Source organism: Drosophila albomicans, chromosome 3 (assembly GCF_009650485.2).
Source record: "Drosophila albomicans strain 15112-1751.03 chromosome 3, ASM965048v2, whole genome shotgun sequence".
Classification (NCBI taxonomy): Eukaryota; Metazoa; Arthropoda; class Insecta; order Diptera; family Drosophilidae; genus Drosophila; species Drosophila albomicans.
The window spans coordinates 26,964,766-26,983,991 of NC_047629.2; the positions used below are offsets into that span (position 1 = coordinate 26,964,766).

At 36.7% G+C, this 19,226-nt stretch overlaps 3 protein-coding genes and 2 non-coding genes across 6 annotated transcripts; 4 read left to right on the forward strand and 1 right to left on the reverse strand.

Annotated features, from left to right (window-relative positions):
• Positions 1 to 5,493: 5,493 nt before the first annotated feature.
• Positions 5,494 to 6,993, forward strand: LOC117569730 (circadian clock-controlled protein daywake). 2 transcript variants are annotated; one of them, XM_034251003.2, is made up of 6 exons: positions 5,494 to 5,578; positions 5,959 to 6,051; positions 6,115 to 6,268; positions 6,330 to 6,463; positions 6,535 to 6,684; positions 6,738 to 6,993. In XM_034251003.2, the coding sequence occupies exons 1-6, from the start codon at positions 5,494 to 5,496 to the stop codon at positions 6,941 to 6,943; spliced, it is 822 nt and encodes a 273-aa protein (XP_034106894.1). In that variant the 3' UTR covers positions 6,944 to 6,993. The 2 variants fall into 2 exon arrangements, with proteins under 2 accessions (XP_034106894.1, XP_051860266.1); XM_052004306.1 differs by having other exon boundaries at positions 5,962 to 6,051.
• A 3,336-nt stretch (positions 6,994 to 10,329) lies between these two features.
• On the forward strand, positions 10,330 to 10,401 carry Trnam-cau (transfer RNA methionine (anticodon CAU)). Its single transcript has one exon. It is a non-coding gene; the product is annotated as a tRNA-Met (tRNA).
• A 460-nt stretch (positions 10,402 to 10,861) lies between these two features.
• On the forward strand, positions 10,862 to 10,933 carry Trnam-cau (transfer RNA methionine (anticodon CAU)). The gene has a single exon. It is a non-coding gene; the product is annotated as a tRNA-Met (tRNA).
• Positions 10,934 to 16,583: 5,650 nt separating this feature from the next.
• On the reverse strand, positions 16,584 to 17,434 carry LOC117566524 (uncharacterized). The gene is made up of 2 exons (XM_034246064.2): positions 17,219 to 17,434; positions 16,584 to 17,156 (listed from the first exon to the last, which is right to left on the reverse strand). Exons 1-2 carry the CDS (start codon positions 17,294 to 17,296, stop codon positions 16,650 to 16,652), a joined length of 585 nt encoding a protein of 194 aa, XP_034101955.1. The 5' UTR covers positions 17,297 to 17,434; the 3' UTR covers positions 16,584 to 16,649.
• Positions 17,435 to 17,618: 184 nt separating this feature from the next.
• On the forward strand, positions 17,619 to 18,553 carry LOC117570196 (uncharacterized). The gene is made up of 3 exons (XM_034251683.2): positions 17,619 to 17,697; positions 17,759 to 18,073; positions 18,176 to 18,553. Exons 1-3 carry the CDS (start codon positions 17,632 to 17,634, stop codon positions 18,389 to 18,391), a joined length of 597 nt encoding a protein of 198 aa, XP_034107574.1. The 5' UTR covers positions 17,619 to 17,631; the 3' UTR covers positions 18,392 to 18,553.
• Positions 18,554 to 19,226: the final 673 nt, after the last annotated feature.

Genomic DNA, 19,226 nt, shown 5'->3' on the forward strand with positions numbered 1-19,226 from the left:
ATTTCTCTATTATTTATTCAATATTTTGATTTCATAATTTTAATTGATTTATTTCCCTATTCAAAGCTGTTCATCGTTGCTTGTGTATCCTGGCGGCAGTTTAAGCTGTTTTTCCTGTTTATTTTAAACTTTGCTTAGCGCGCTCTATTGAAATTTGCAGTTTTAGTTGCTTTGACTTCACAGTTTCATATAGCACACAACTAATATGTTTTCCTTGCCAAGATTTAGTCATACTTCTCTTGTTGTCCTCACTCCATACTTGGCCACAAAATTACTCAACTCTCTTCTAAAGCTTCCTCGTCAGTTTCGTCCGAAAACTTCAATAGTTTGGCTTCTGCGTCAGTTCAAATTTGAATAGCAAATCATGTATTAAGAGTCTTTAAGACAAGAAAGTAACTTTAGAATATTTATAAAAAAACAAAATTAATATACATATATATATATATATATATATATATATATATATATATATATATATATATATATATATATATATGTATATTAATTTTGTTTTTTTATAATATTCTAAAGTTACTTTCTTGTCTTAAAGACTCTTAATACATGATTTGCTATTCAAATATATATATATATATATATATATATATATATATTATACTTTATTATACTTTATATATATACTTTATACTTTATTTTGGGAGTTTAAAAATATGAAATATTTAAACTAGTTTAAAGTAATCTATAATATTTAAATACTTCGACTTAAATCGTTTAAAGCATTTACATTTTCTATAATATTCTTTAGAACTTCTTTACTCTGATTTAACCCAAAAATACTTTTTGTTGAATTAAGCTGAGCTTCGCCAAGCGCTGGCTATTAATTATTAGCTTGAACAAGTTGGCAACTCTGCCGCTAATTAAAATAGCCCCAAAAGTATGCAATGCGGCAGTAAGTCAACTTTTTTGGCTGTGCTGTGCTCTGTTCTGGTTGTGACTAATCTATGTATGTAAAGTTGGCTTTCAACTGCAGTTGCCAAAACGCGGCACCACACGTAAAAACTGTTATGAAATTCATTTAAAGTTGAAGTCAAAAAGTCGCGGCAAAAAAATGCGAGGACAAAGGGAGACACAAAAGTTTCATACTGATAACGAGGCTGGCGACCAAAGTTGTCCCTTGATGAACTGCGACATGGACATGGACGTGGTCACATGTGGCAGCAAGCAGCTCTCGAAACCAGTCAATTTAAGCGGCTTAGAAGCCACCCTTTTGTACTTTTTGTATGCATACGCTGCGTATGCGTAATATTTATGCATTTATTTGTGTTTCTACTCGTAATCAAATTTACATATTTGGACCACTGAAATTAATTATAATACCACCACATATACACACACACACACACACACACACACACACACACACACATAAACAAAAATCGCATTTAAAGATAAAGAAAGGGAGATATGAATCGGTTGTGAGAAAAAGAAGGCTATGAATATGAAATGTGTGGCTGCTTTTGGCTTTGGCTTTGGCATTTGGCTTTGTGGACCCGGCCAGCTGCCAGCTCAGCGCCAACGCCAGCGCTTTCTCCATTGAATGTGTTGGTAATTTCATTTGACCAGCATCCTTTGCACCCACCGCATACCACCGCATATATATTCACACACATTGCAAAACTCATTTCACGGGTCACAGAGTACAATCATCCGAGAGGGCAGCAGCAGGCAAAGCAAAGCAACAAACCGAGGAACAGACGAAACAGCAAAAGCAAAGCACAACAAAAAAAAACCTGGCCAAAAATTGATTATGGCGGCGGCTGTAACGCCAGAGGGTCAAAGTGGCAGTGTAGAAGGCAAACCAAGGCAACTATCATCAAAATCCTATTAGTTGGCCCATACAATACGATGCTGAAGCAGAAGCAGAATGCAGAGCTACAGAGCTTTGTCCTTGTCCAGTTGCCTGCATTTTGTCAGCGTTTATTTGCCAAATTAATTCCCAAAAAGGTAAGCCAAACTTGCGATTTGAAACAATCAGTGCTGGCAAGGTTAGGCTGTCCCTTTCCCTCTTTCCCTCTTCTCCTCCTCTACTTCCCTACCCTTTAACCCAATTCACCATAACCCTTAGTAAAAAGGGCCGTAGCTGTTGTCCTTTTCTTTTTTTTTGTTGTTGCTGCAGCTGCCATTTGACCAGCGGGCAACCGCCACCTCAGCTAGCACACAATTTGTGACAATTCCTTTTTGCGGATTAATATTTGCTCTTCTCCAGTCCCTTCCTTGAACCCTCCTGGCGGTCCTTTGCCGTACCTGACCGGTTGCGCTTTTATTTGCCTTGTTGTCTCCTTGCCTTCTTGCCAGCCTGGTCTGTCCTTCCTTTGTTTGTTCTCTTGGCTCGAGCTCTTTAAATTAAGATACGCATATTTTTTAATAGTCTTTGCATCGTGTGGCCATCCAATGCCAAAACAACTGTTGAAAACTTATCTGAAAAGGTGTTTCGGCAAAGGGTTTTATACCCATTGTGATCTGAGGCACGAGATAATTATTTTTAATGCTGTGCTCATTGTTTTAGAACTTAATAATGTTTTTGGGGTGCTGCAGCTTTTGTTTGCTTCGCTTGCCAAATTATTATTAAGATGGGTCCAATTGGTTAACTTTCACTGATATTGTAACAGATTAACACTGCGGTGGAGATCCGGTGTCCCTCACTCTTTCGAAATTCAACTGCCTAACAAGATGATTTTATTTTATATTCGTAATGATTCGGAGTTCAGTATTTTTACAAACTTTCTTTAGACTATACATTTTTGACTGAATGCAAATTACTGATGTTAAAGTAAATATAAATATTAATGAAATAATTAAATAAAATGCAAAATTAAATACAAGGAAAGTATAAAGTCAGGACTTTACTTTTGGTGTTTAAAGATTATTATTTATTTAATTCGTTAAATTCAAAAGGTTAAAGTTGGCTTGGAAAATATAACATATCTATAAATACAGAGTATTTAAAAGTAAGAACCTAATGGCAAGTACAAGAAGCAGAAGAAGTCTTTTTATTTTATGACACAATAAGATATTTAACAGAAATTCAACCAAATTCCGTGCAACATCAGAATTCCTATTCATATTCATAGACATTTGTCATTGTGGAAACTAAGCATGGGGTTAAATCGTTTTAAATTGGATACAAAGAAGCATCTCATGTCTTTAGACTACTATTCTGATTATATGAATAAAAATAAAATAAATCATTTATTAATTTTATAAATACATATTTACAAATAGTCAAATTTATTGTAATGAACTTTATCATAGTTTAATTTTTAAAAGCAAGCGCAATATATTAAATATCTTTAGGATGCAGTTCCTCTGCATGAATCATTGCAAAGCACTTAGGAAAATGATTTAATTTTCGCAATTGCCCCCAAAATAAATGTACTCTTCTTAACGTTGCAATAATTGAAAAATAAGCTTAACATTCAACGCGATGAAATCAGAAAAACTTATGGAGACAGAAGAGAGTGGGCGGAGTAGCATACTCGTAATTCCATTGAAAAGTACACAAGAAACAGCTATGCAACCGGCGATAAGAGATACCAAAAGTTTTCCCTTACACAGAGTGCACTTGGAAGCTAAAAACACCAAACCAAAGGCTACAAAAAGGACTTATTGTGGCAAAGAAAAAAAACATACTTGGGCGCATAAAAGATGTCGAAAAATAACGCCTTCTAGCGGTGGAAGTAGACCTGCAGCTGATTTGCCATCGTCTGAGGGCATGACATCTATCCTGATATATGGCTGGACATGCATTCAACTCTTTTTTGTTGCACGCTGCAAGTTGCACGTTGCACAATGTCCGACTAAGTTCATGTCGTTTGTTTTGGTCCGTTTCCTTGGTCTCGTAGGCACTAAGAAGCCACTTGAAGGACACTAATGCGTTCACTGGACAGCACAGCGCAAAAGAATTGTTGACTCTAGATGTTGCACATTTTTTTTGGCTCTTATGCTGCAACCAAAGTTGTTTCATATTTACAGTTTTTACGCATTTTCTTTGTTTTGGTAAAGTCAGTTAGTCATCTAAAAGTTGTTCTTTATTCATTTAAATAAAATACTGTGAGATACCCACTAACTAACTAAGTATTTCTTTAATAACTTCCACAATTTTTATCTGATCGCAACCAAATTTTCAGGAATCATAACTACTATAGTAATTATTGTATACACCAAAATTCGCAACTCTAGCTTTAAAATTAGGCTTGTTATTCGATTTTTTTTATTTGCGGGGGCGGAAGTGGGCGTGGCAAAAATTTGAAACAAACTTGATCTGCGTGCAAACATAACAAATGCTGTCAAAAAAAAATTATAGCTCTATCTCTTATAGTCTCTGAGATCCAGTGTTTCATACGGACAGACGGACAGACACACAGACGGACATGGCTATATCGTCTCGGCTGTTGACGCTGATCAAGAATATATATACTTTATAGGGTCGGAGATGACTCCTTCTGCCTGTTACATACATTTCCTGCCGGCACAAAGTTATAATACCCTTCTACCCTATGGGTAGCGGGTATAAAAACAAATTTATATGGCATTCTACTGGGTAACAAGTTTTGTGCAATTTGATCTTTCTATTTTTGGTGGATATGTGGTATTTATCTATTTAAGATTAGATTACCAAATTGTTGTTATTATTTTAAAGGAGAAGGCAAAGCTTCTTCACCCTGTCTTCTATGATCTTTCTATTTTAAATGTAGATATTTAGCTATATAAAATTAGACTACCAAATTATTGTTATTATTAAAAGTAAAATGCAAAGCTTTTTAATCATCTGTGATTATAATACATGTTATGTCGATGGTTTACATTTTCGTTGGATATTTTCTAAATATGTGAATTCAAAATAATTTAACTTTTTTGCAGCCTTAAGGTTCCAGCAAGATTTCTAATGTGATGAATCAAGTTCAAGCCCGGTAAGCCGAGAGCAATGACCAGCTTTACTTCTTGGATCGTGCATAGCATAGCAAATCGAAGAATCAATTGCTTGCCACACGATGTTGCAACTTGTACGCTAACCAAGTGTCAACACATTTTTCGTACACTTGCGAATTTTATTGGCGTCTTTTTATTTCCCCACCGAAAATAAACGAGAAACTAGAAAACCGACGAACGACAAATAGTCGATGATGAAATGGTAACTCCAACTGCCAACTACCAACTACCAACTGCTAACTGTTCTCTCTTCTCAGCTTAATGGCCCACTGACCAGCTGTTTCCACTGTGCAGCGGCTGCGCAACGTCTCAGAGCAAATGCCTGTTGCAGTTGCAGTTACGAAATGCATTTGTGAGCCGCGCTCAAATCCAGTTTTTGGCCAGCGGCTTCAATGAAAGTGAAGTGCAAAATATGAAAATTGTAAAATGTTTTTCGCGCGTTTCATTCAGTTTTCATTCACAGCTAGCTGCAGCTGGACGTGTCAAGCGGCTGACAAAACCCAAAATAAATAAATAAGAGATCAAATTGTGATCGTGTCGTCTAAGATGTGGCAACTACTTGGACGCGTTGTGCTGCTGGCATTGGCCACAAGCGTAGTTCGAGGCGACGATGGCTTTCTGACAGAGCCTCGTAAGTTTGAAGTGGAAATCGGAAATAAACGCTTAATCAATAAAACCGAGTTCAAGTGGTCCGATCGTTACAGTTAAAGTAGTTTTTTGCTTTTGCCAAATGATTGCTGAATTTAAATATCATTATTAATTATGTCGAATACTCAACACACACACACACACACACACTCACATGCTAAGCGGCTAAGCTTGGACGACCGTCACATAATTGTAACTAACCCACTTTATGTTTTTGCCAAATATTGCACCACTAAACCGGATTTGTTTCTCTGCATTTATGTGTATTATTTTATCTTGAAATTCGACTCAATTGCACAAAACAACAAAATAAAACAAAAAAAAAACAAATAAAACTGAACCCAAATTCTAATCGAACCGCAGCAGATTACATTAAGCAATGTAAGATAGCCGATAAGAATTTCGTCAACTGTTCCACCCAAAGCATACAGCAGCTCTTCGATAAACTGAACGATGGTAAGTCAGTGAATGAATCTAAGATAATCAGAGGTAATATGTGAGTGTTTATTTGTATTCAAGGCATACCGGGTCTGACAAGCATCAAGAGCTTCGATCCATTCCACTTGAATCGCATCAGGATATCCCAGGGCAATAGCAATGCGATTAATCTGAAAGTCGAGCTGGCCAATGTGAAAATCAGTGGATTTGGACACACAAATGTCATGGAGAGTCTGTAAGTGGAATCAGTTAAATGCATTAACTCTCCCCTCTATGCCTACTCTCCTCTCTCTCAGTGTGTTCAAAAAGGATTACAGCTGGAAGACAACGTTCACGTTGCCTGTGATGAAGCTGCAAGGTGATTACAGTTTATTCGGCCGCATTCTCCTAATACCCCTCAATGGGCGTGGCCAGGTCTTTCTGGATGCAGGTTTGCCTTTACTTCTTACCGTACTTGCAATGCACGCAAGGTTAATTGACTCTCCCCTTCTTCCTCCCCAGATAACCTGACTGTCACCATGCACACCAAAACGAGGTTGTATGAGAAGGGCGGTTTCACTTTCTATAATGTCACCAGTTGTCGCGTGGACTTTAAAATGGATGGCCTCAAATCGTACTTCTCGAATTTGTTCAATGGCAATAAGCAACTAGGTAAGTAACTGAACAGAATCGAATCGCTCACAAATCTTTATTCCGTTTTGCAGAGGACAGTACGAACAAGTTCTTCAACGACAACTGGCGCATGCTGGCCGATGCTTTGTACACGGTGATTACACAGACCATCGAGGATATTATGCTGGATATTCTGAAAAAGATATTCCACTTTATACCGGCGAACTATTTCGTCAGCGATATTCCGACACCGGAACAACTCTATGGCAAAGCGAAGACAAAGTCGAAGCCAAAATAAAACACCTGATGTAATGTTTAATGGTTTCGGCTGACTTAAAATAATAATTAAATATACTATAAATGGGATCGATAACAAAAACTTTACTTATAGGAAATTTCATTTGAAAGATCACAACAATTTAACTCGAAATCAGACAGTGGTTAAATGACTGATAGAATTAAAGATTCTATTTAATTGTCAGTACTATACAGGGAGAAAAAAAACTGATTGAAAACTAGATTTCAAATCTTGATTTAAGATCTAGCCTTGTTACTTCATTTTGAGATTTTACCATTCTAAAATATTCTATTCTCAAATTTCAAGATTGGATATGATTTAAATTAACTTGATTTAAGAATAAACCTTAAAGGTTCAATTCACATTCTTAGTTTTAGCACGTTTTTTCTTTCTCTGCAAGAACTCTGCTTGAATGGCTAAATCTGTTCAGCAAACTATATACTTTAAGAGAAATTTCATGCATGGATTTTTATGTGCTGGTATTTGCAAAATTATCGAGTGCAGTTAAGTAAATTGAGCCATAAACATGAAAAACCAAGTTAAGCGTGCTTCAGAGGTTCAGAGGGGAGTCAGGGTTAACCACAACTACGGCAAAGCTAAAGCTGTGTGTTTAAATTAATTGCCGCAAACAGTCCCTCAACCCTTAAATTAATTTATATTTATATTTTTTTTGGCGCATTGGCTTTTTGAAGTCTGCCAATAATTTGTAAATGCAGCGGCTGCTGATGTTGTTTTCGCTGTTGTTGCTGTTTTTGGGTTTTTAAATTACCCGCACCGCAATTAAAACATTTGACGCAGCGGCAGTGGCCATTACAAATGTCCGACAATTAGTTTAAATTTAATGCGCAGTGAGTTTTTGACTCGCGCTTACATTTTACATAGTTACAGCATTTTGCGGTTGCAGTGCGCCATTCTTTTTTTATTTGTTAGGATTCTGAATACCAAAGCGACAAATCCTGGTGCGTGATTGCAATAAATTCGGAGACTGTGCCAGGCCAACAAAATGCAGTCGCACACAAGGTAAACACAGCCAGAGATGCGAGATGCTAGCAGACAGTGGAAAATGTTGGTGCCACAAAAACCAAAGACAAACAAGCTGGTCGAAAAACTATTCTTATGATACAGCATTGTTAATACTCTTTCAAGTATTAAAGGGAAAGTTTAAACAAAACAAAAGCTAGATAGAAAAGTAATTTAAATTTTTTTTGATCTTAAAAAAATTAAAGTCTTGAAATAGAATTTGTATTTTGAAAGAAGATTGCAAATTTTAATTTAAAAACTTTTCGATTTAAAAAAAAATATTTCTTTCTTGTTTCTTAAAATGTTGGAATTCCCTTTCTTTAAAGTTAGAACCTAATTGCTGGTTGTTACTTTTAGCTCAGTAAGTAGAGATGGCGCAAATCATTGTGCTGAATGGTAATATATATATATATATAATTTCAAGATTGGTCAATTTAGATTTTTTGCATAGTTTCGATCTCGAATTAAGAATTAACCTATTTGGTTAAATTTTTCTTCAAACTATCTTGATTCAAGATTTTATTCTTAATTAGAGCACGTGTTTTCTTTCTGTGTATGCTAATATTTCTACTACAATTATTCCCTTTTAAAGCAAACATTTGTGCAAGATGTTTTCAGAATGAGCAATACTCCTCTTGCGCTTGGTATATGAAATGCACCCTTTGGTTTTTGCATATGTGTCTGATAGAGAGCTCTCTCTCTCTCTCTCTTTCTCTGTAGTTGAAAGTATTTCAATATTCGCAGCCAATGTTGTTCAATATTTGCCGGGCCTGTATTCCAGCACCTATCTTCACTCTAGTCAACGTGACAGATATTTTTTGTAGCCAGCTTAAAAGTATGTAAATCGCTGTGAATTCAAAGTCTAAAAGTATGCAGATCTCGTTTAAAGGCGCCGCATTAAAGTTTCATTCTTAAGGCGCATAATTGCACAACTGGCAACTGGAGAATGGAAGTGGACAGCGGAAGTGGCCAGCATGTCCGTTGAATGCTGCTGGCTTTCTGCACCCATTTGGACAAGAGAGAAGTTTTTGTGTTCGTCTCTTGTTTTCTTTGCTTGCCTAAAATGCTGGCAGCGGTCAACTTGTTGTAACATTCGACATCAGCTGTGGTTGCCACAGAATGTGGCTATTGTTTCGAGCTTAGAACACTTTTGAAAAACTTGTGTATAGACTTCAACTCAACTACGCATTCAACACCCAGCATAAGCTCGCTCTTTGTCAACTACATTTCACAAACATGTGGAATCCTAATTAGATCAGCGTAAACTTCAACGCACACCCATAAATTAAATATTTAATTATTATGTCCACTCAGCGTAGTTGGCCAATTAATTATAAAATAATTTCAAATTAAATGATGTTATTGCACAATTTACGCACATTTTTATGGATTAATTTATATATCTACATTGCAAACAGTTGCATGTTAAAAATGTGCCATAAAAATACTTGCACACATGAACTTTAAAGCCCGAATAATAAAAATTTATGGCCAAATAATTGCAATCTCATTAGGACAGCCCTGTGTTGTACACAACATGGACATGATACCACACACATTGCCGCTCCTCCAATTTTTGTAGAGACACTGCCATTTGGGGAATGTGTAAATATAAATATCCGCATTTTGTGAAATATTTAACAATAATTGAGCGTAAAATAATCGCATGAAATGTTTCGGGGCATCGATAAAATCCTTGCCACGCCAACAAACTCCCAAACCAACTCTCCCGTCCATTTCTCCCCCCGAAGTTGCAATACGCGTTAATTGCAGCGATTCTGTTGGGGCAGTTGCCATTGCATCGCTGTGATGCACACGTACACGAATTGCGGCGACAATTGTAATTAAATAGACACCACACATGGCAATGGCAATGGCTGCAGCTCTCCTGTCTTCTGTCCTCTCGATACACAACAATCGTCGCCAGCAATGGTTGGGCAAGCGGAAAAGCTTCAATAATACTCAATGAGATACTTATGTATGTAGCCTTGGAGCACTCGATATACAGTGGAGAGAAAATATCTTCTGCCGATCTTTAGAAAGTATAAGTATATTTAAATTAAGATATTAATTTGACAATTAAAATCTTAAAATATAAGGTATATAGAAAGAATTTTATTTAAAGAATTTCTTATCGCTACAAGTCACTACTTCATTTAAAATTAAGCAAAAAACTCTAATAGAATTGATAAATCTTAATTTTTTTATGATAATTATTTGAAATATTAAGTATTTAAAATTATTTTTCAATTAGATTTGAATTAAATATTAAGAATGTATCTAATTGTAAGATAAGTAAGTATCTTAAAGATTCGCAATTTTGTTCACTGATCAGAGAAAAGCATTTTGTCAACAGTTTTGCAAGCAGCAGAGTGGCGCAGTGGAAGCGTGCTGGGCCCATAACCCAGAGGTCCGAGGATCGAAACCTTGCTCTGCTAGTTGGATTAGTAACTTTTTTAATTTTTTTTTAAATAATATTTTGATTAGTTTTTATAATAGAAAATCGTTAAGAATATGCGATTAAGCTAAACAAATTATTATATTATTATTATATTATTTCAATATTTATGAAATGACTTTAAAAATGTAATAAATATGTTCACCCGAAAAGAATACCTTCAATACGTAATAAACGCTCCACCTAAAAGTATGCAATGAAAATTGCAATATGTACGAATAAGATAATTAGCAATAACATGTTTTTAGTAAAACATGTTAATTATTTGCAAGTAATTAAATTAGAATTAGTCATTGCTTATATATATTTAATAAAAAAATAAGAATAATTAATAAAAAAAAACTAGTATAAAAAACCTATACGGACCGGGACTTGAACCCACATTCACAGACATATTCACATGAGCTTCATGTTTTCGTTTTGACACAGTAACCACAAGCAGCAGAGTGGCGCAGTGGAAGCGTGCTGGGCCCATAACCCAGAGGTCCGAGGATCGAAACCTTGCTCTGCTATAATGTAGAAGTGTGTATGTGAGCACTTTTTTTTTTTAATTTTAGCCATTGTCAGTGGTCTGGTTACCTTTTCTCATTTACAAAGCGAATTGCGACCATTTATTTGAAATAATTGAGTTGTTGTTAATTTACATGCACACACACATGCGTGGTGGTATCATTTTAGCAGGCATTTTGTGGTGGGCTTCCATTTGAACGACAAACATCGAGGCGAACTTCAACACAAAGTGTAATCTCGTAAAAATAAACAACATTTCGTTTTAATCGATGCGCTTTACAATTTTCCAGTGTTGTTTTCGGTTATGGTTGCGTGTCATTAAACTGTTGGCAACGTGTGTGTAGAGTATTAGCATTTATCTGGTAGGAAATCAGAAAATACAAAACAAACCGTTCTTTTGAATAATGCTACGATTATGACAATTGTAAATTATTTGTGTAATTTGTTGACAATAACATTGGTAAACAGAATGCAGATGGATTTGGATGAGAAGCGAAAGACAAACAATCAGCGAATGGCCATGAAAAATAAAAGAATCCTCATCGTAATAAGAATTTTACAGACTTCCGCTCGGCTTCAGCTCAGCTAAGGATGTCCGCCAACGGCAACAGAGCTGAAGCAACGGCGTCGTTTTACAAGATTTTATTTACACCTCCTGTGAAAATGTTTACACTTGAACAGACAGCGCCAATAAGCGCAGGACGAAGGCTGAAGAGCTCCTCCCCATGCCGCTAAAATGAGCAATGTATAAACCTCCAGGATGCCGAAGGCAGCGCCTCAAACAATTGAAAGTGGATTTCCGGCTTAAAAATTTTGCTCAAAAGGTGGAAGAGTGCTAAAGCTCATAAAAAACCGAACGTGGAGGTGTTGAAAAAATGCTAACGGCCTGCATAATACGCGTATATGATGAGGGGCGAGATCTAGAACGAAGACGAAGACGACTGAGGCATGTCATAGCGTAAATTTATGTTAAAATTTGTAGCAATTGCAATAAGTTCGGCGCCCAGAAGCAACGTTTCTTCAGAAGATTGGGCAATTTGTGTGCAGAAGCAAATAAATTTTGCGTTTCTGAACGCATTTTTATGCGCATTTTTAATACGAGCAGCTACTCGAAAAGTGGGCGGATTGCTTTAGGCTATGCTTGGTTATGATCTCTTTAATGCGAACTGCTGCTTACAATTTGTATAGTTTTTAGAGTAATATAAATTTGTTAGTTACTATAATATAAATAAGAGACAAGTTGCTTAAAAGTACAAGCATATTTTAAATGCAAAATAGCAATAAGAACTAAACGAAAAACTGATAACAGTTTCTCCACAAGTATTTACCAAGCACTCCAAAAGTCAGAATGTGAGTCTGTTGGCATTGCCAAGCCAATAATGTACAAAACGTCTTAAGGAATGAATATATATGTACTGAAGTATTATATATACATATACAGAGTAGGATGCAATCAACCTAGAATCCTCAGTCTCCCCATTTCTTGTCTATGCTCACTCCCCAAAGGCACAACGACTGTCAAAATTAGCTCTCAGCTGGCAACGCCTCAAAGTGCAAATATTGAGCCAAGTGAAGGAAAACTGCCTTAGACTCAACCTCAGCCTCAGACTCCGACAGAGTCTCCACCTCAGTTTCCTTCTTTGCACTAGGAGTACACTCAAGCAGTTGGCAGACAACATTTCATTTCATCAAAATTTCGACTCGCTTATATTTTTCTCTCATTGCCGACTGTTATTTTTGGCAATTTGTTTGTTTGCCAATTGTCTGCCGGTTATGCTTATCCTTTTTTGTATGGCCATGCCCCTCAGGCTTATGCTCTCTGGGCTCTGTGATTTAATAAGATTTCATTTCTCTGACTGTCTTTTTCATGGCAATTAACATAATTTTTGTAAGTGGATTTTCATAGTTGAGCGAATTGCGAATTAAAAACTTTAAGAGAAACTTTTGCAGCAAATGGGCATTGAACTCACACTCCACTCGCCACTCGCAAATGGGTAAGTTAATCAAAATTCGTGCGATCCAACGATAAGACATCTATTGAGACCGAGTTTGACTATAAACCGCTAGCTCCCACCCTTTCGCCTTTCTTTTTGCTTTTTGCTTTTGGCTTTTTGCTCTTTGCCGCCCCCCAAGAAACGGCATTTACATTTGCCAGCACTTCAATTGTGTGACAAAAATTATTATGCCAACTTCATATGTCGAGAGATTGCGATTGCGATTGTCATTGCCAATACGATTGCGATTTCGACTGCAGATACAGACTGTGATGGGAAAAAAGAGAAAAAGACAAAAAAAAAACCAAACCAAAAACATGAAGAGTATGCAAATTGTAAAGCCCAGAGCAATGCTAACCCACAGAACCGGGGTTAAGGTCTTAAATTGCTCAGAGATCTCACACTCTCTAAGGCACACTCCATTAAAATGTAAAAGATGTCGCAAAAAATAACGTTAGACGCTGTCCAGCCAACAACTATTTGCCAATTATGATATAATCATAGACATGGACATTACAGTTCTTTATTTCGAAATTTAATTCATAGTTCAATAAACTCATCATAATTGGGCGTGGCATAGATTGTAAAGAGAACTTCACGACTTCTTATCGACACGACTTCTGTTCCCGGTGCCAGTCACGTGCCGCAACATTTGAATTTCTCATGCCACTCAAACAAACCAATTTGCATGTCTTACCCACATTTTATTTATATACAATATATTTTTCGATTTTTTTTTCTTTCTCCAAATTCGGTGTTCAATTGCATAGAAATCGGTTTTAAATCGATCTTCTCACTGATCCGGATGCTTGAAATGCTTCACATTACTTTAATTCCATTTGCGGACTAGCTTCTATTTTTTACCTCACATAATTTATACTTGGGATTTCCCAGTGGAACTTGTTTATTCGCAATTTATAGACGGATTTCAGTTGTAGATACCCTTACAAAGGGTAAGGTAGAATTTATGGGAAAGAAGTAGCAAAATAATACAGCTACAAGAGCTATAAAAGCAAAACAGTGCGGTATTATTATTATAATATACCAAAAATATTCCAAGTTCTGTATTTGACTGTTTTGGTATTTAAATATACCATAGAGTACAGAAAATATACCACATAGTCAGCCAAAGCAACTTAGACCTGTAGTAAGTAGGAGTGTTTCATAAATGCTGTAATTGGTGTATACAATCACCAAAAATCTCTCAAAATTATGATTCCTATTCGATTTCTGTCAACTTTAGGGGAGCGGAAGTGGGTGTTGGAAAAATTTTGAAACAAACTTGATCTGCATGCAAACATAACAAGTGCTTAATATCAATATACGTTTTTTTAGAATATCACAAAACGTAATAACGTAATAATATATAACTGCGATTAGAGGATTTCGAATCCTTGTAGAGTATATAGATTTCTATAAGAGAAAAAGCAAACTATTCGCACTTGCTTTTATTTATATCACCTCTAAGCTGAGTCATTAAATAGAGGCAAGCCGCCAATTTGTATGTGAGAAGAATTCAATGATCAAAGGAGAATAGAATGCTCCACTTTTGGGGCTCATTTGGAGTACTTTTTATGCAGTGAACCGCGTGACAACACCATCGTAATAATGACAATTATAAATTGCACATTCAATTTATAACCTTACAACAACAATTACAGTCAATTTCATGACAATTGTATCAACCGAGATGTTTTTCAACAACTTGCGAATTTTTTTTTTTTTTTTTTGGGTGTGCAAAAAATTCGAAACGGTAAGCTCAGCAAATAAATTGAATAAAAGCCATTGAAATGTCAATAATTGAAATGCGTACCGTAAGAAAAAAAGAAGCGAAGACAAAAGAACAGCAAAAATTTACATTTTTATGTAACAAATTTAATTTGGACAACTCAAGCGAAACACAAATGGCATAAATTTCGTTGACCAGCCGTTGACGGAAGGATATTGAAACAGGTGTGAAAAAGTTGACAAATTCAAAGAAGACAAATTGAATTGTTTTTTAGGCCTCAAGTGAAGAGTTGAGAGATTGCGAATACGAAACGAAATAAGTAAATTACGAAAGAAGAAGATGGAAGATGATAGAGTTAAATCTGTTAATTTTTTAAGAAATGTCAATAACCGATTTGAAACATGAAAAGTAATATACTTTTTTATGTTTGTCTATAAATTGAATTGAATCACTTACTACTTTCATAGTTTAAATTCATTTAAAATCCTCATAAAACTTAATGTTAGCTAAGAACCTACAAAAGAATGAAATATTGTTAAACACAACGTTCCACACAAAATACCGAAACTTATTTTAAGTGCAATGAGGCCTTTGCGAGAATTTATCGCTGTCTTTTTACGAGTTAACTTAGACAAAATTTATATGTGGGTAGGAGATGCACGAGTACGAGTACGAATACGAGTATGAGTATATATAAGTACATATTTTTTGCTTACCCCATCGGCCCGACCCGGCCTGGCTTGGCTGCTGCTGAGTCACGAGATTCAACGAGACATTACTGCTGTCAACGACTTTTAGCTTAAACGATGTGCATTGCATCCTTAATTACAGAAAGTAGAAAACAGAACAGAACCCGACACTCGAGAACCTTCTAGTCGTATTCCCCACTCAAACAGCACATTCCGTAGGTTTGTTGCTTGTTTTATCGGGATAAACTCGGGAATGACACAAAAAAAAAAGAAAGAGAAGAGAGTAACTTCAACTATTTGCAAGCTTTTATTGTCTTTGGAAAGATGTCGGTTAACTTTGTGCATATCTATCTGGATATCTATCTAGTAGTATTATATAGTTGTGGGTAGGCTTTCATCTCTCTCTCTCCGACTCGATTACGTGGCCTTTGGGCTGACACGTTCTGCATGAGTAATGAGAGAATTCGTAATGATCAGTTTCTGGCTGCTGCCTGTGCAAAGTGCATCAATGAATTATGCTGGCATTATTTAATGGGCAATGTTTATCTACCGAGAGTAGTTTCGGCAACAGTTTGCCGCGCGACATCATCTTCTTCGCCAAGAACCCTTAATTTATGCCACTGCCAGCGATATCAGTCCCAATCAACACACGAGTGCTCGAAACCCCCAAAAACACATGGCAAGCAAGCTGGCTCTAAATCATTGTCGTCTGTTTCACATTGGGCTACACAAACGTCTTGGCCTCCTCCTCCTTCTCCTTCCCTCTCTCATTCACACGTACACAAACTCACACATTCTCCATCTCTCTCTCCCTCTCTTGCTTTGGCTTCGCTCGTCCGTTGCCATTATCAGCGTCATCAATTCGCTGCCTGCAGACAGCTTGTCACCGTCGGGTAAACATGCGAATTTCGCAGTCGAGCTGGCAAACACGTGACGTTGACGGTGACTCTACCTGCTCCTCTGTCTCTGTCTCCGCCTCTATCTCTGCTTCTGCCTTTCGTATCACTCTGCCTCTAGCACTGACTGATGAGCAGGCAACAGAGGACGAGGTGTCCGACTATCCGCTGACGATGACGCCTCATAGCCGACAATGATGTCAATTGTGCGACAAAAGGTATTTTGCATACTAAAATCAGACAAACAGCAGAGCAACAGCACAGACAGGGAGTCAGACATTGAAGACAGTGCCCAAAATACTACAACGCGATGACAATAATTTAGATTGAAGACTGAAGTGCTGACAAATTTATAACATTTAAGACGAACATTATGAACACAGTTATGCACAATAAAATATATCATTATATCAACCCAAGCTGAACATTTTTAGATTATTGAAACCTTTCGATTTATCGATGCGTCCATGAAGCGTGCCATGAAAGATCTCCTGACCTTTGGCCTGTGTCAATTGTAGGCCAAACTGAAAGTTCGTCTCTGGCAGAAAACTGGGCAACAGTTCCTCATCAATATGATAGCCCCGCAGTGTATAAGTACCTTTAGGCAAAGGGCATTCCTTGAAGAGTTTGCCAAATCGCAGCATGTCCTGATAGATAATACGTATCAAAGGCTCGGCACTGCGATCCTTTAGCATCTTGCAGAAGTTTGTACTTCTACTGACGATATTTGTATAATTTCCCAGTTCACCTTGTAGACCAATGCTTATCGATAGTTCTACATCATCCAGTGGTTGAAGCACATTGATAACTGCATTCAATGCGCTGTTCTCGTCATCATTCTCAACTTCTAATCTCACATCCAAAAACTTGGCATTCGGCTCGAATTCAAAGCGCGTAAAGACGACTTTGAAAGAACGCTAAAGTCGAGCGAGGAAAATGTTTGGCAATATGTTTTAAAAGAATCATATTTACTACTTACCCAGGCAGATGACGAGGAACTCCTCAGTAGGATGCCAAGTAGAAGGAGATACAAGCTAGTGAACGACAGTGCACGCATCTTCGGTCAATTATTGTCTGACATTTTTTCAATTAAGCCGTAGTCATATTATATCTGCTATTACGAAACATGTCAAGGATGAATGAAGCAATAATATTGTAGGCAATTAGACAAATCAGATTAGATAGAAATCAAATAATGTCATGGCATAATCGTTTGAAACCTAAGTCAAAGGTCATTTAAAAATCATTCAGGCATTTTATTTTTAACCAATTTGTCGATATCATTGAATCTAAATGAGTTAGTCCATTTCCACAAGCGTTTTCCAAACGCTATAAATAGCTAGAGTTTAACGAGAACTGACAGACATCATCGTGTCCATCATCGAAGTCATCATGTTGTGGAACGGTTTAGCTGTGTTGCAAATCGTTTTGGTTCTGTGCCATGGCGCTTTGGCTGAGGTGAGTAGTCCTTATTAAACAAAAAGGTAAAGCCTTTATTAATTTACTTTCCTTTGAGCAGAAAATGTTGCGGCCTAAGTTCAAGGATATCAAAATCTGGAGCGAGGAGAAAATGGTCAGCCACAAGGTTGTCTATGACCATGCCGATCCCCATTTGAATTTCTCAATGGAAGTGCATCAGGAGCTGCAAGATGTCGACATCCATTTGGAGGCGCGCATCTCTAATAAACTGGATCCAACCTACACAACCACTCTGAACACAACCATCAACATCTGCCGAATCCTCAACTTTGCCAACAAGTCACCTGTTGGTCGATTTGTGCACGGTTTCATTCGTGAATATGGCAACATCATCGATACTTGCCCGATTCCCAAGGTAAGTCCGTTTCTTGAGTGTGGACCTTTTGATCCTACACTAACATTTCTCTAGGGTAAATACAAATTATCCCGTGACTTACGCTTTAAACGCAAATTCCAGGGATCTTACTTCATCAACAAGTTTTGGTGGCCAGAGGATCCAACTACTGCTATCCTCCCCGAGTTCGATTTCGAAATCTTCTACCAAGCCAATCTTTTGGATGCCAGCAAGAAGCGTACACTCATCATGAATGATCACTTCACTGGCGAGTTCACCGTACAGGATGTGAACAACCTGAAGCCAGGCATCTTTGCTATGCTGCCCAAGACGGCCTAAGAGTATTTAGATATCTCTGAAGTAGATGCGCTAGAGAAGGCCTCGCAACTGGAGTTCAGTTTCAAGTTTTAATCAGCACTTTCAATGTTTCAATGGTATTCTTTTAATTTGTCTATCAACCTTTTATTTATGTTTCAATGAGCAATATAGTTGCCAATAAGCGCAGCCAAAAAAAAAACCCAAACTGCATTTTACTATCAGACATGGAACTAGCATGCGATTCAACCTTTTTTTCATAGTTTGTTTAGTAGTGTTGTAAATTTGAATATCCAAATTTTACTTTCACATATGAAATCAGCATTTCTTAGTTTAATAATTCATTTTCAATAATTATCAGCTTTTTTAAATGATCAGTATCATAGGCGTACAATTTTTGGGTCTCAAGTATAAATCTTTTTGTATTCTGTCAAGAAGTGTTGAAATTTAAATGTCAGTATATTCATATTATCAGACATGGAAGCATCTCTACTTGATTTAGTGATTCATTTTTAATAATTATTAACTTAAATATTCGGTACCTAAATTTGTGGGTCTGAAGCAAAAACATTTCCATGCTCTGAGCAAATTTCTGCTTTATATTTGGCCTAACAGTACTGAAATTTGAATGCCTATTATTGAACTTAACAAACCAAAAAAAAAAAGATTCAACTGCCAAATGAATTACTGTATATGTATTAGAAAGATATTGTAAGTCTATAGCTTCTCACGACTTGAATGCTTAGACGTAAATTGCCTGCAAATTGTCTAAAGCTGTCACTTTTCGAATATCCATCAACGTCATTTATCATACAATTGTTCATATTTCTCCGTATCGCGATATTTGCATATTTTCGCA

Bases quoted from the DNA above. Each gene is read 5' to 3' on its own strand.
- LOC117566524 (XM_034246064.2), bottom strand. From the start codon at position 17,296: ATGCGTGCACTGTCGTTCACTAGCTTGTATCTCCTTCTACTTGGCATC. The intron at 17,157-17,218 runs GTAAGTAGTAAA...GCTCGACTTTAG, and splicing joins GTTCCTCGTCATCTGCCTGG to CGTTCTTTCAAAGTCGTCTT.
- LOC117569730 (XM_034251003.2), top strand. From the start codon at position 5,494: ATGTGGCAACTACTTGGACGCGTTGTGCTGCTGGCATTGGCCACAAGC. The intron at 6,269-6,329 runs GTAAGTGGAATC...CCTCTCTCTCAG, and splicing joins ACAAATGTCATGGAGAGTCT to TGTGTTCAAAAAGGATTACA. The intron at 6,464-6,534 runs GTTTGCCTTTAC...CTTCCTCCCCAG, and splicing joins CCAGGTCTTTCTGGATGCAG to ATAACCTGACTGTCACCATG.
- LOC117570196 (XM_034251683.2), top strand. From the start codon at position 17,632: ATGTTGTGGAACGGTTTAGCTGTGTTGCAAATCGTTTTGGTTCTGTGC. The intron at 17,698-17,758 runs GTGAGTAGTCCT...TCCTTTGAGCAG, and splicing joins GCCATGGCGCTTTGGCTGAG to AAAATGTTGCGGCCTAAGTT. The intron at 18,074-18,175 runs GTAAGTCCGTTT...CGCAAATTCCAG, and splicing joins ATACTTGCCCGATTCCCAAG to GGATCTTACTTCATCAACAA.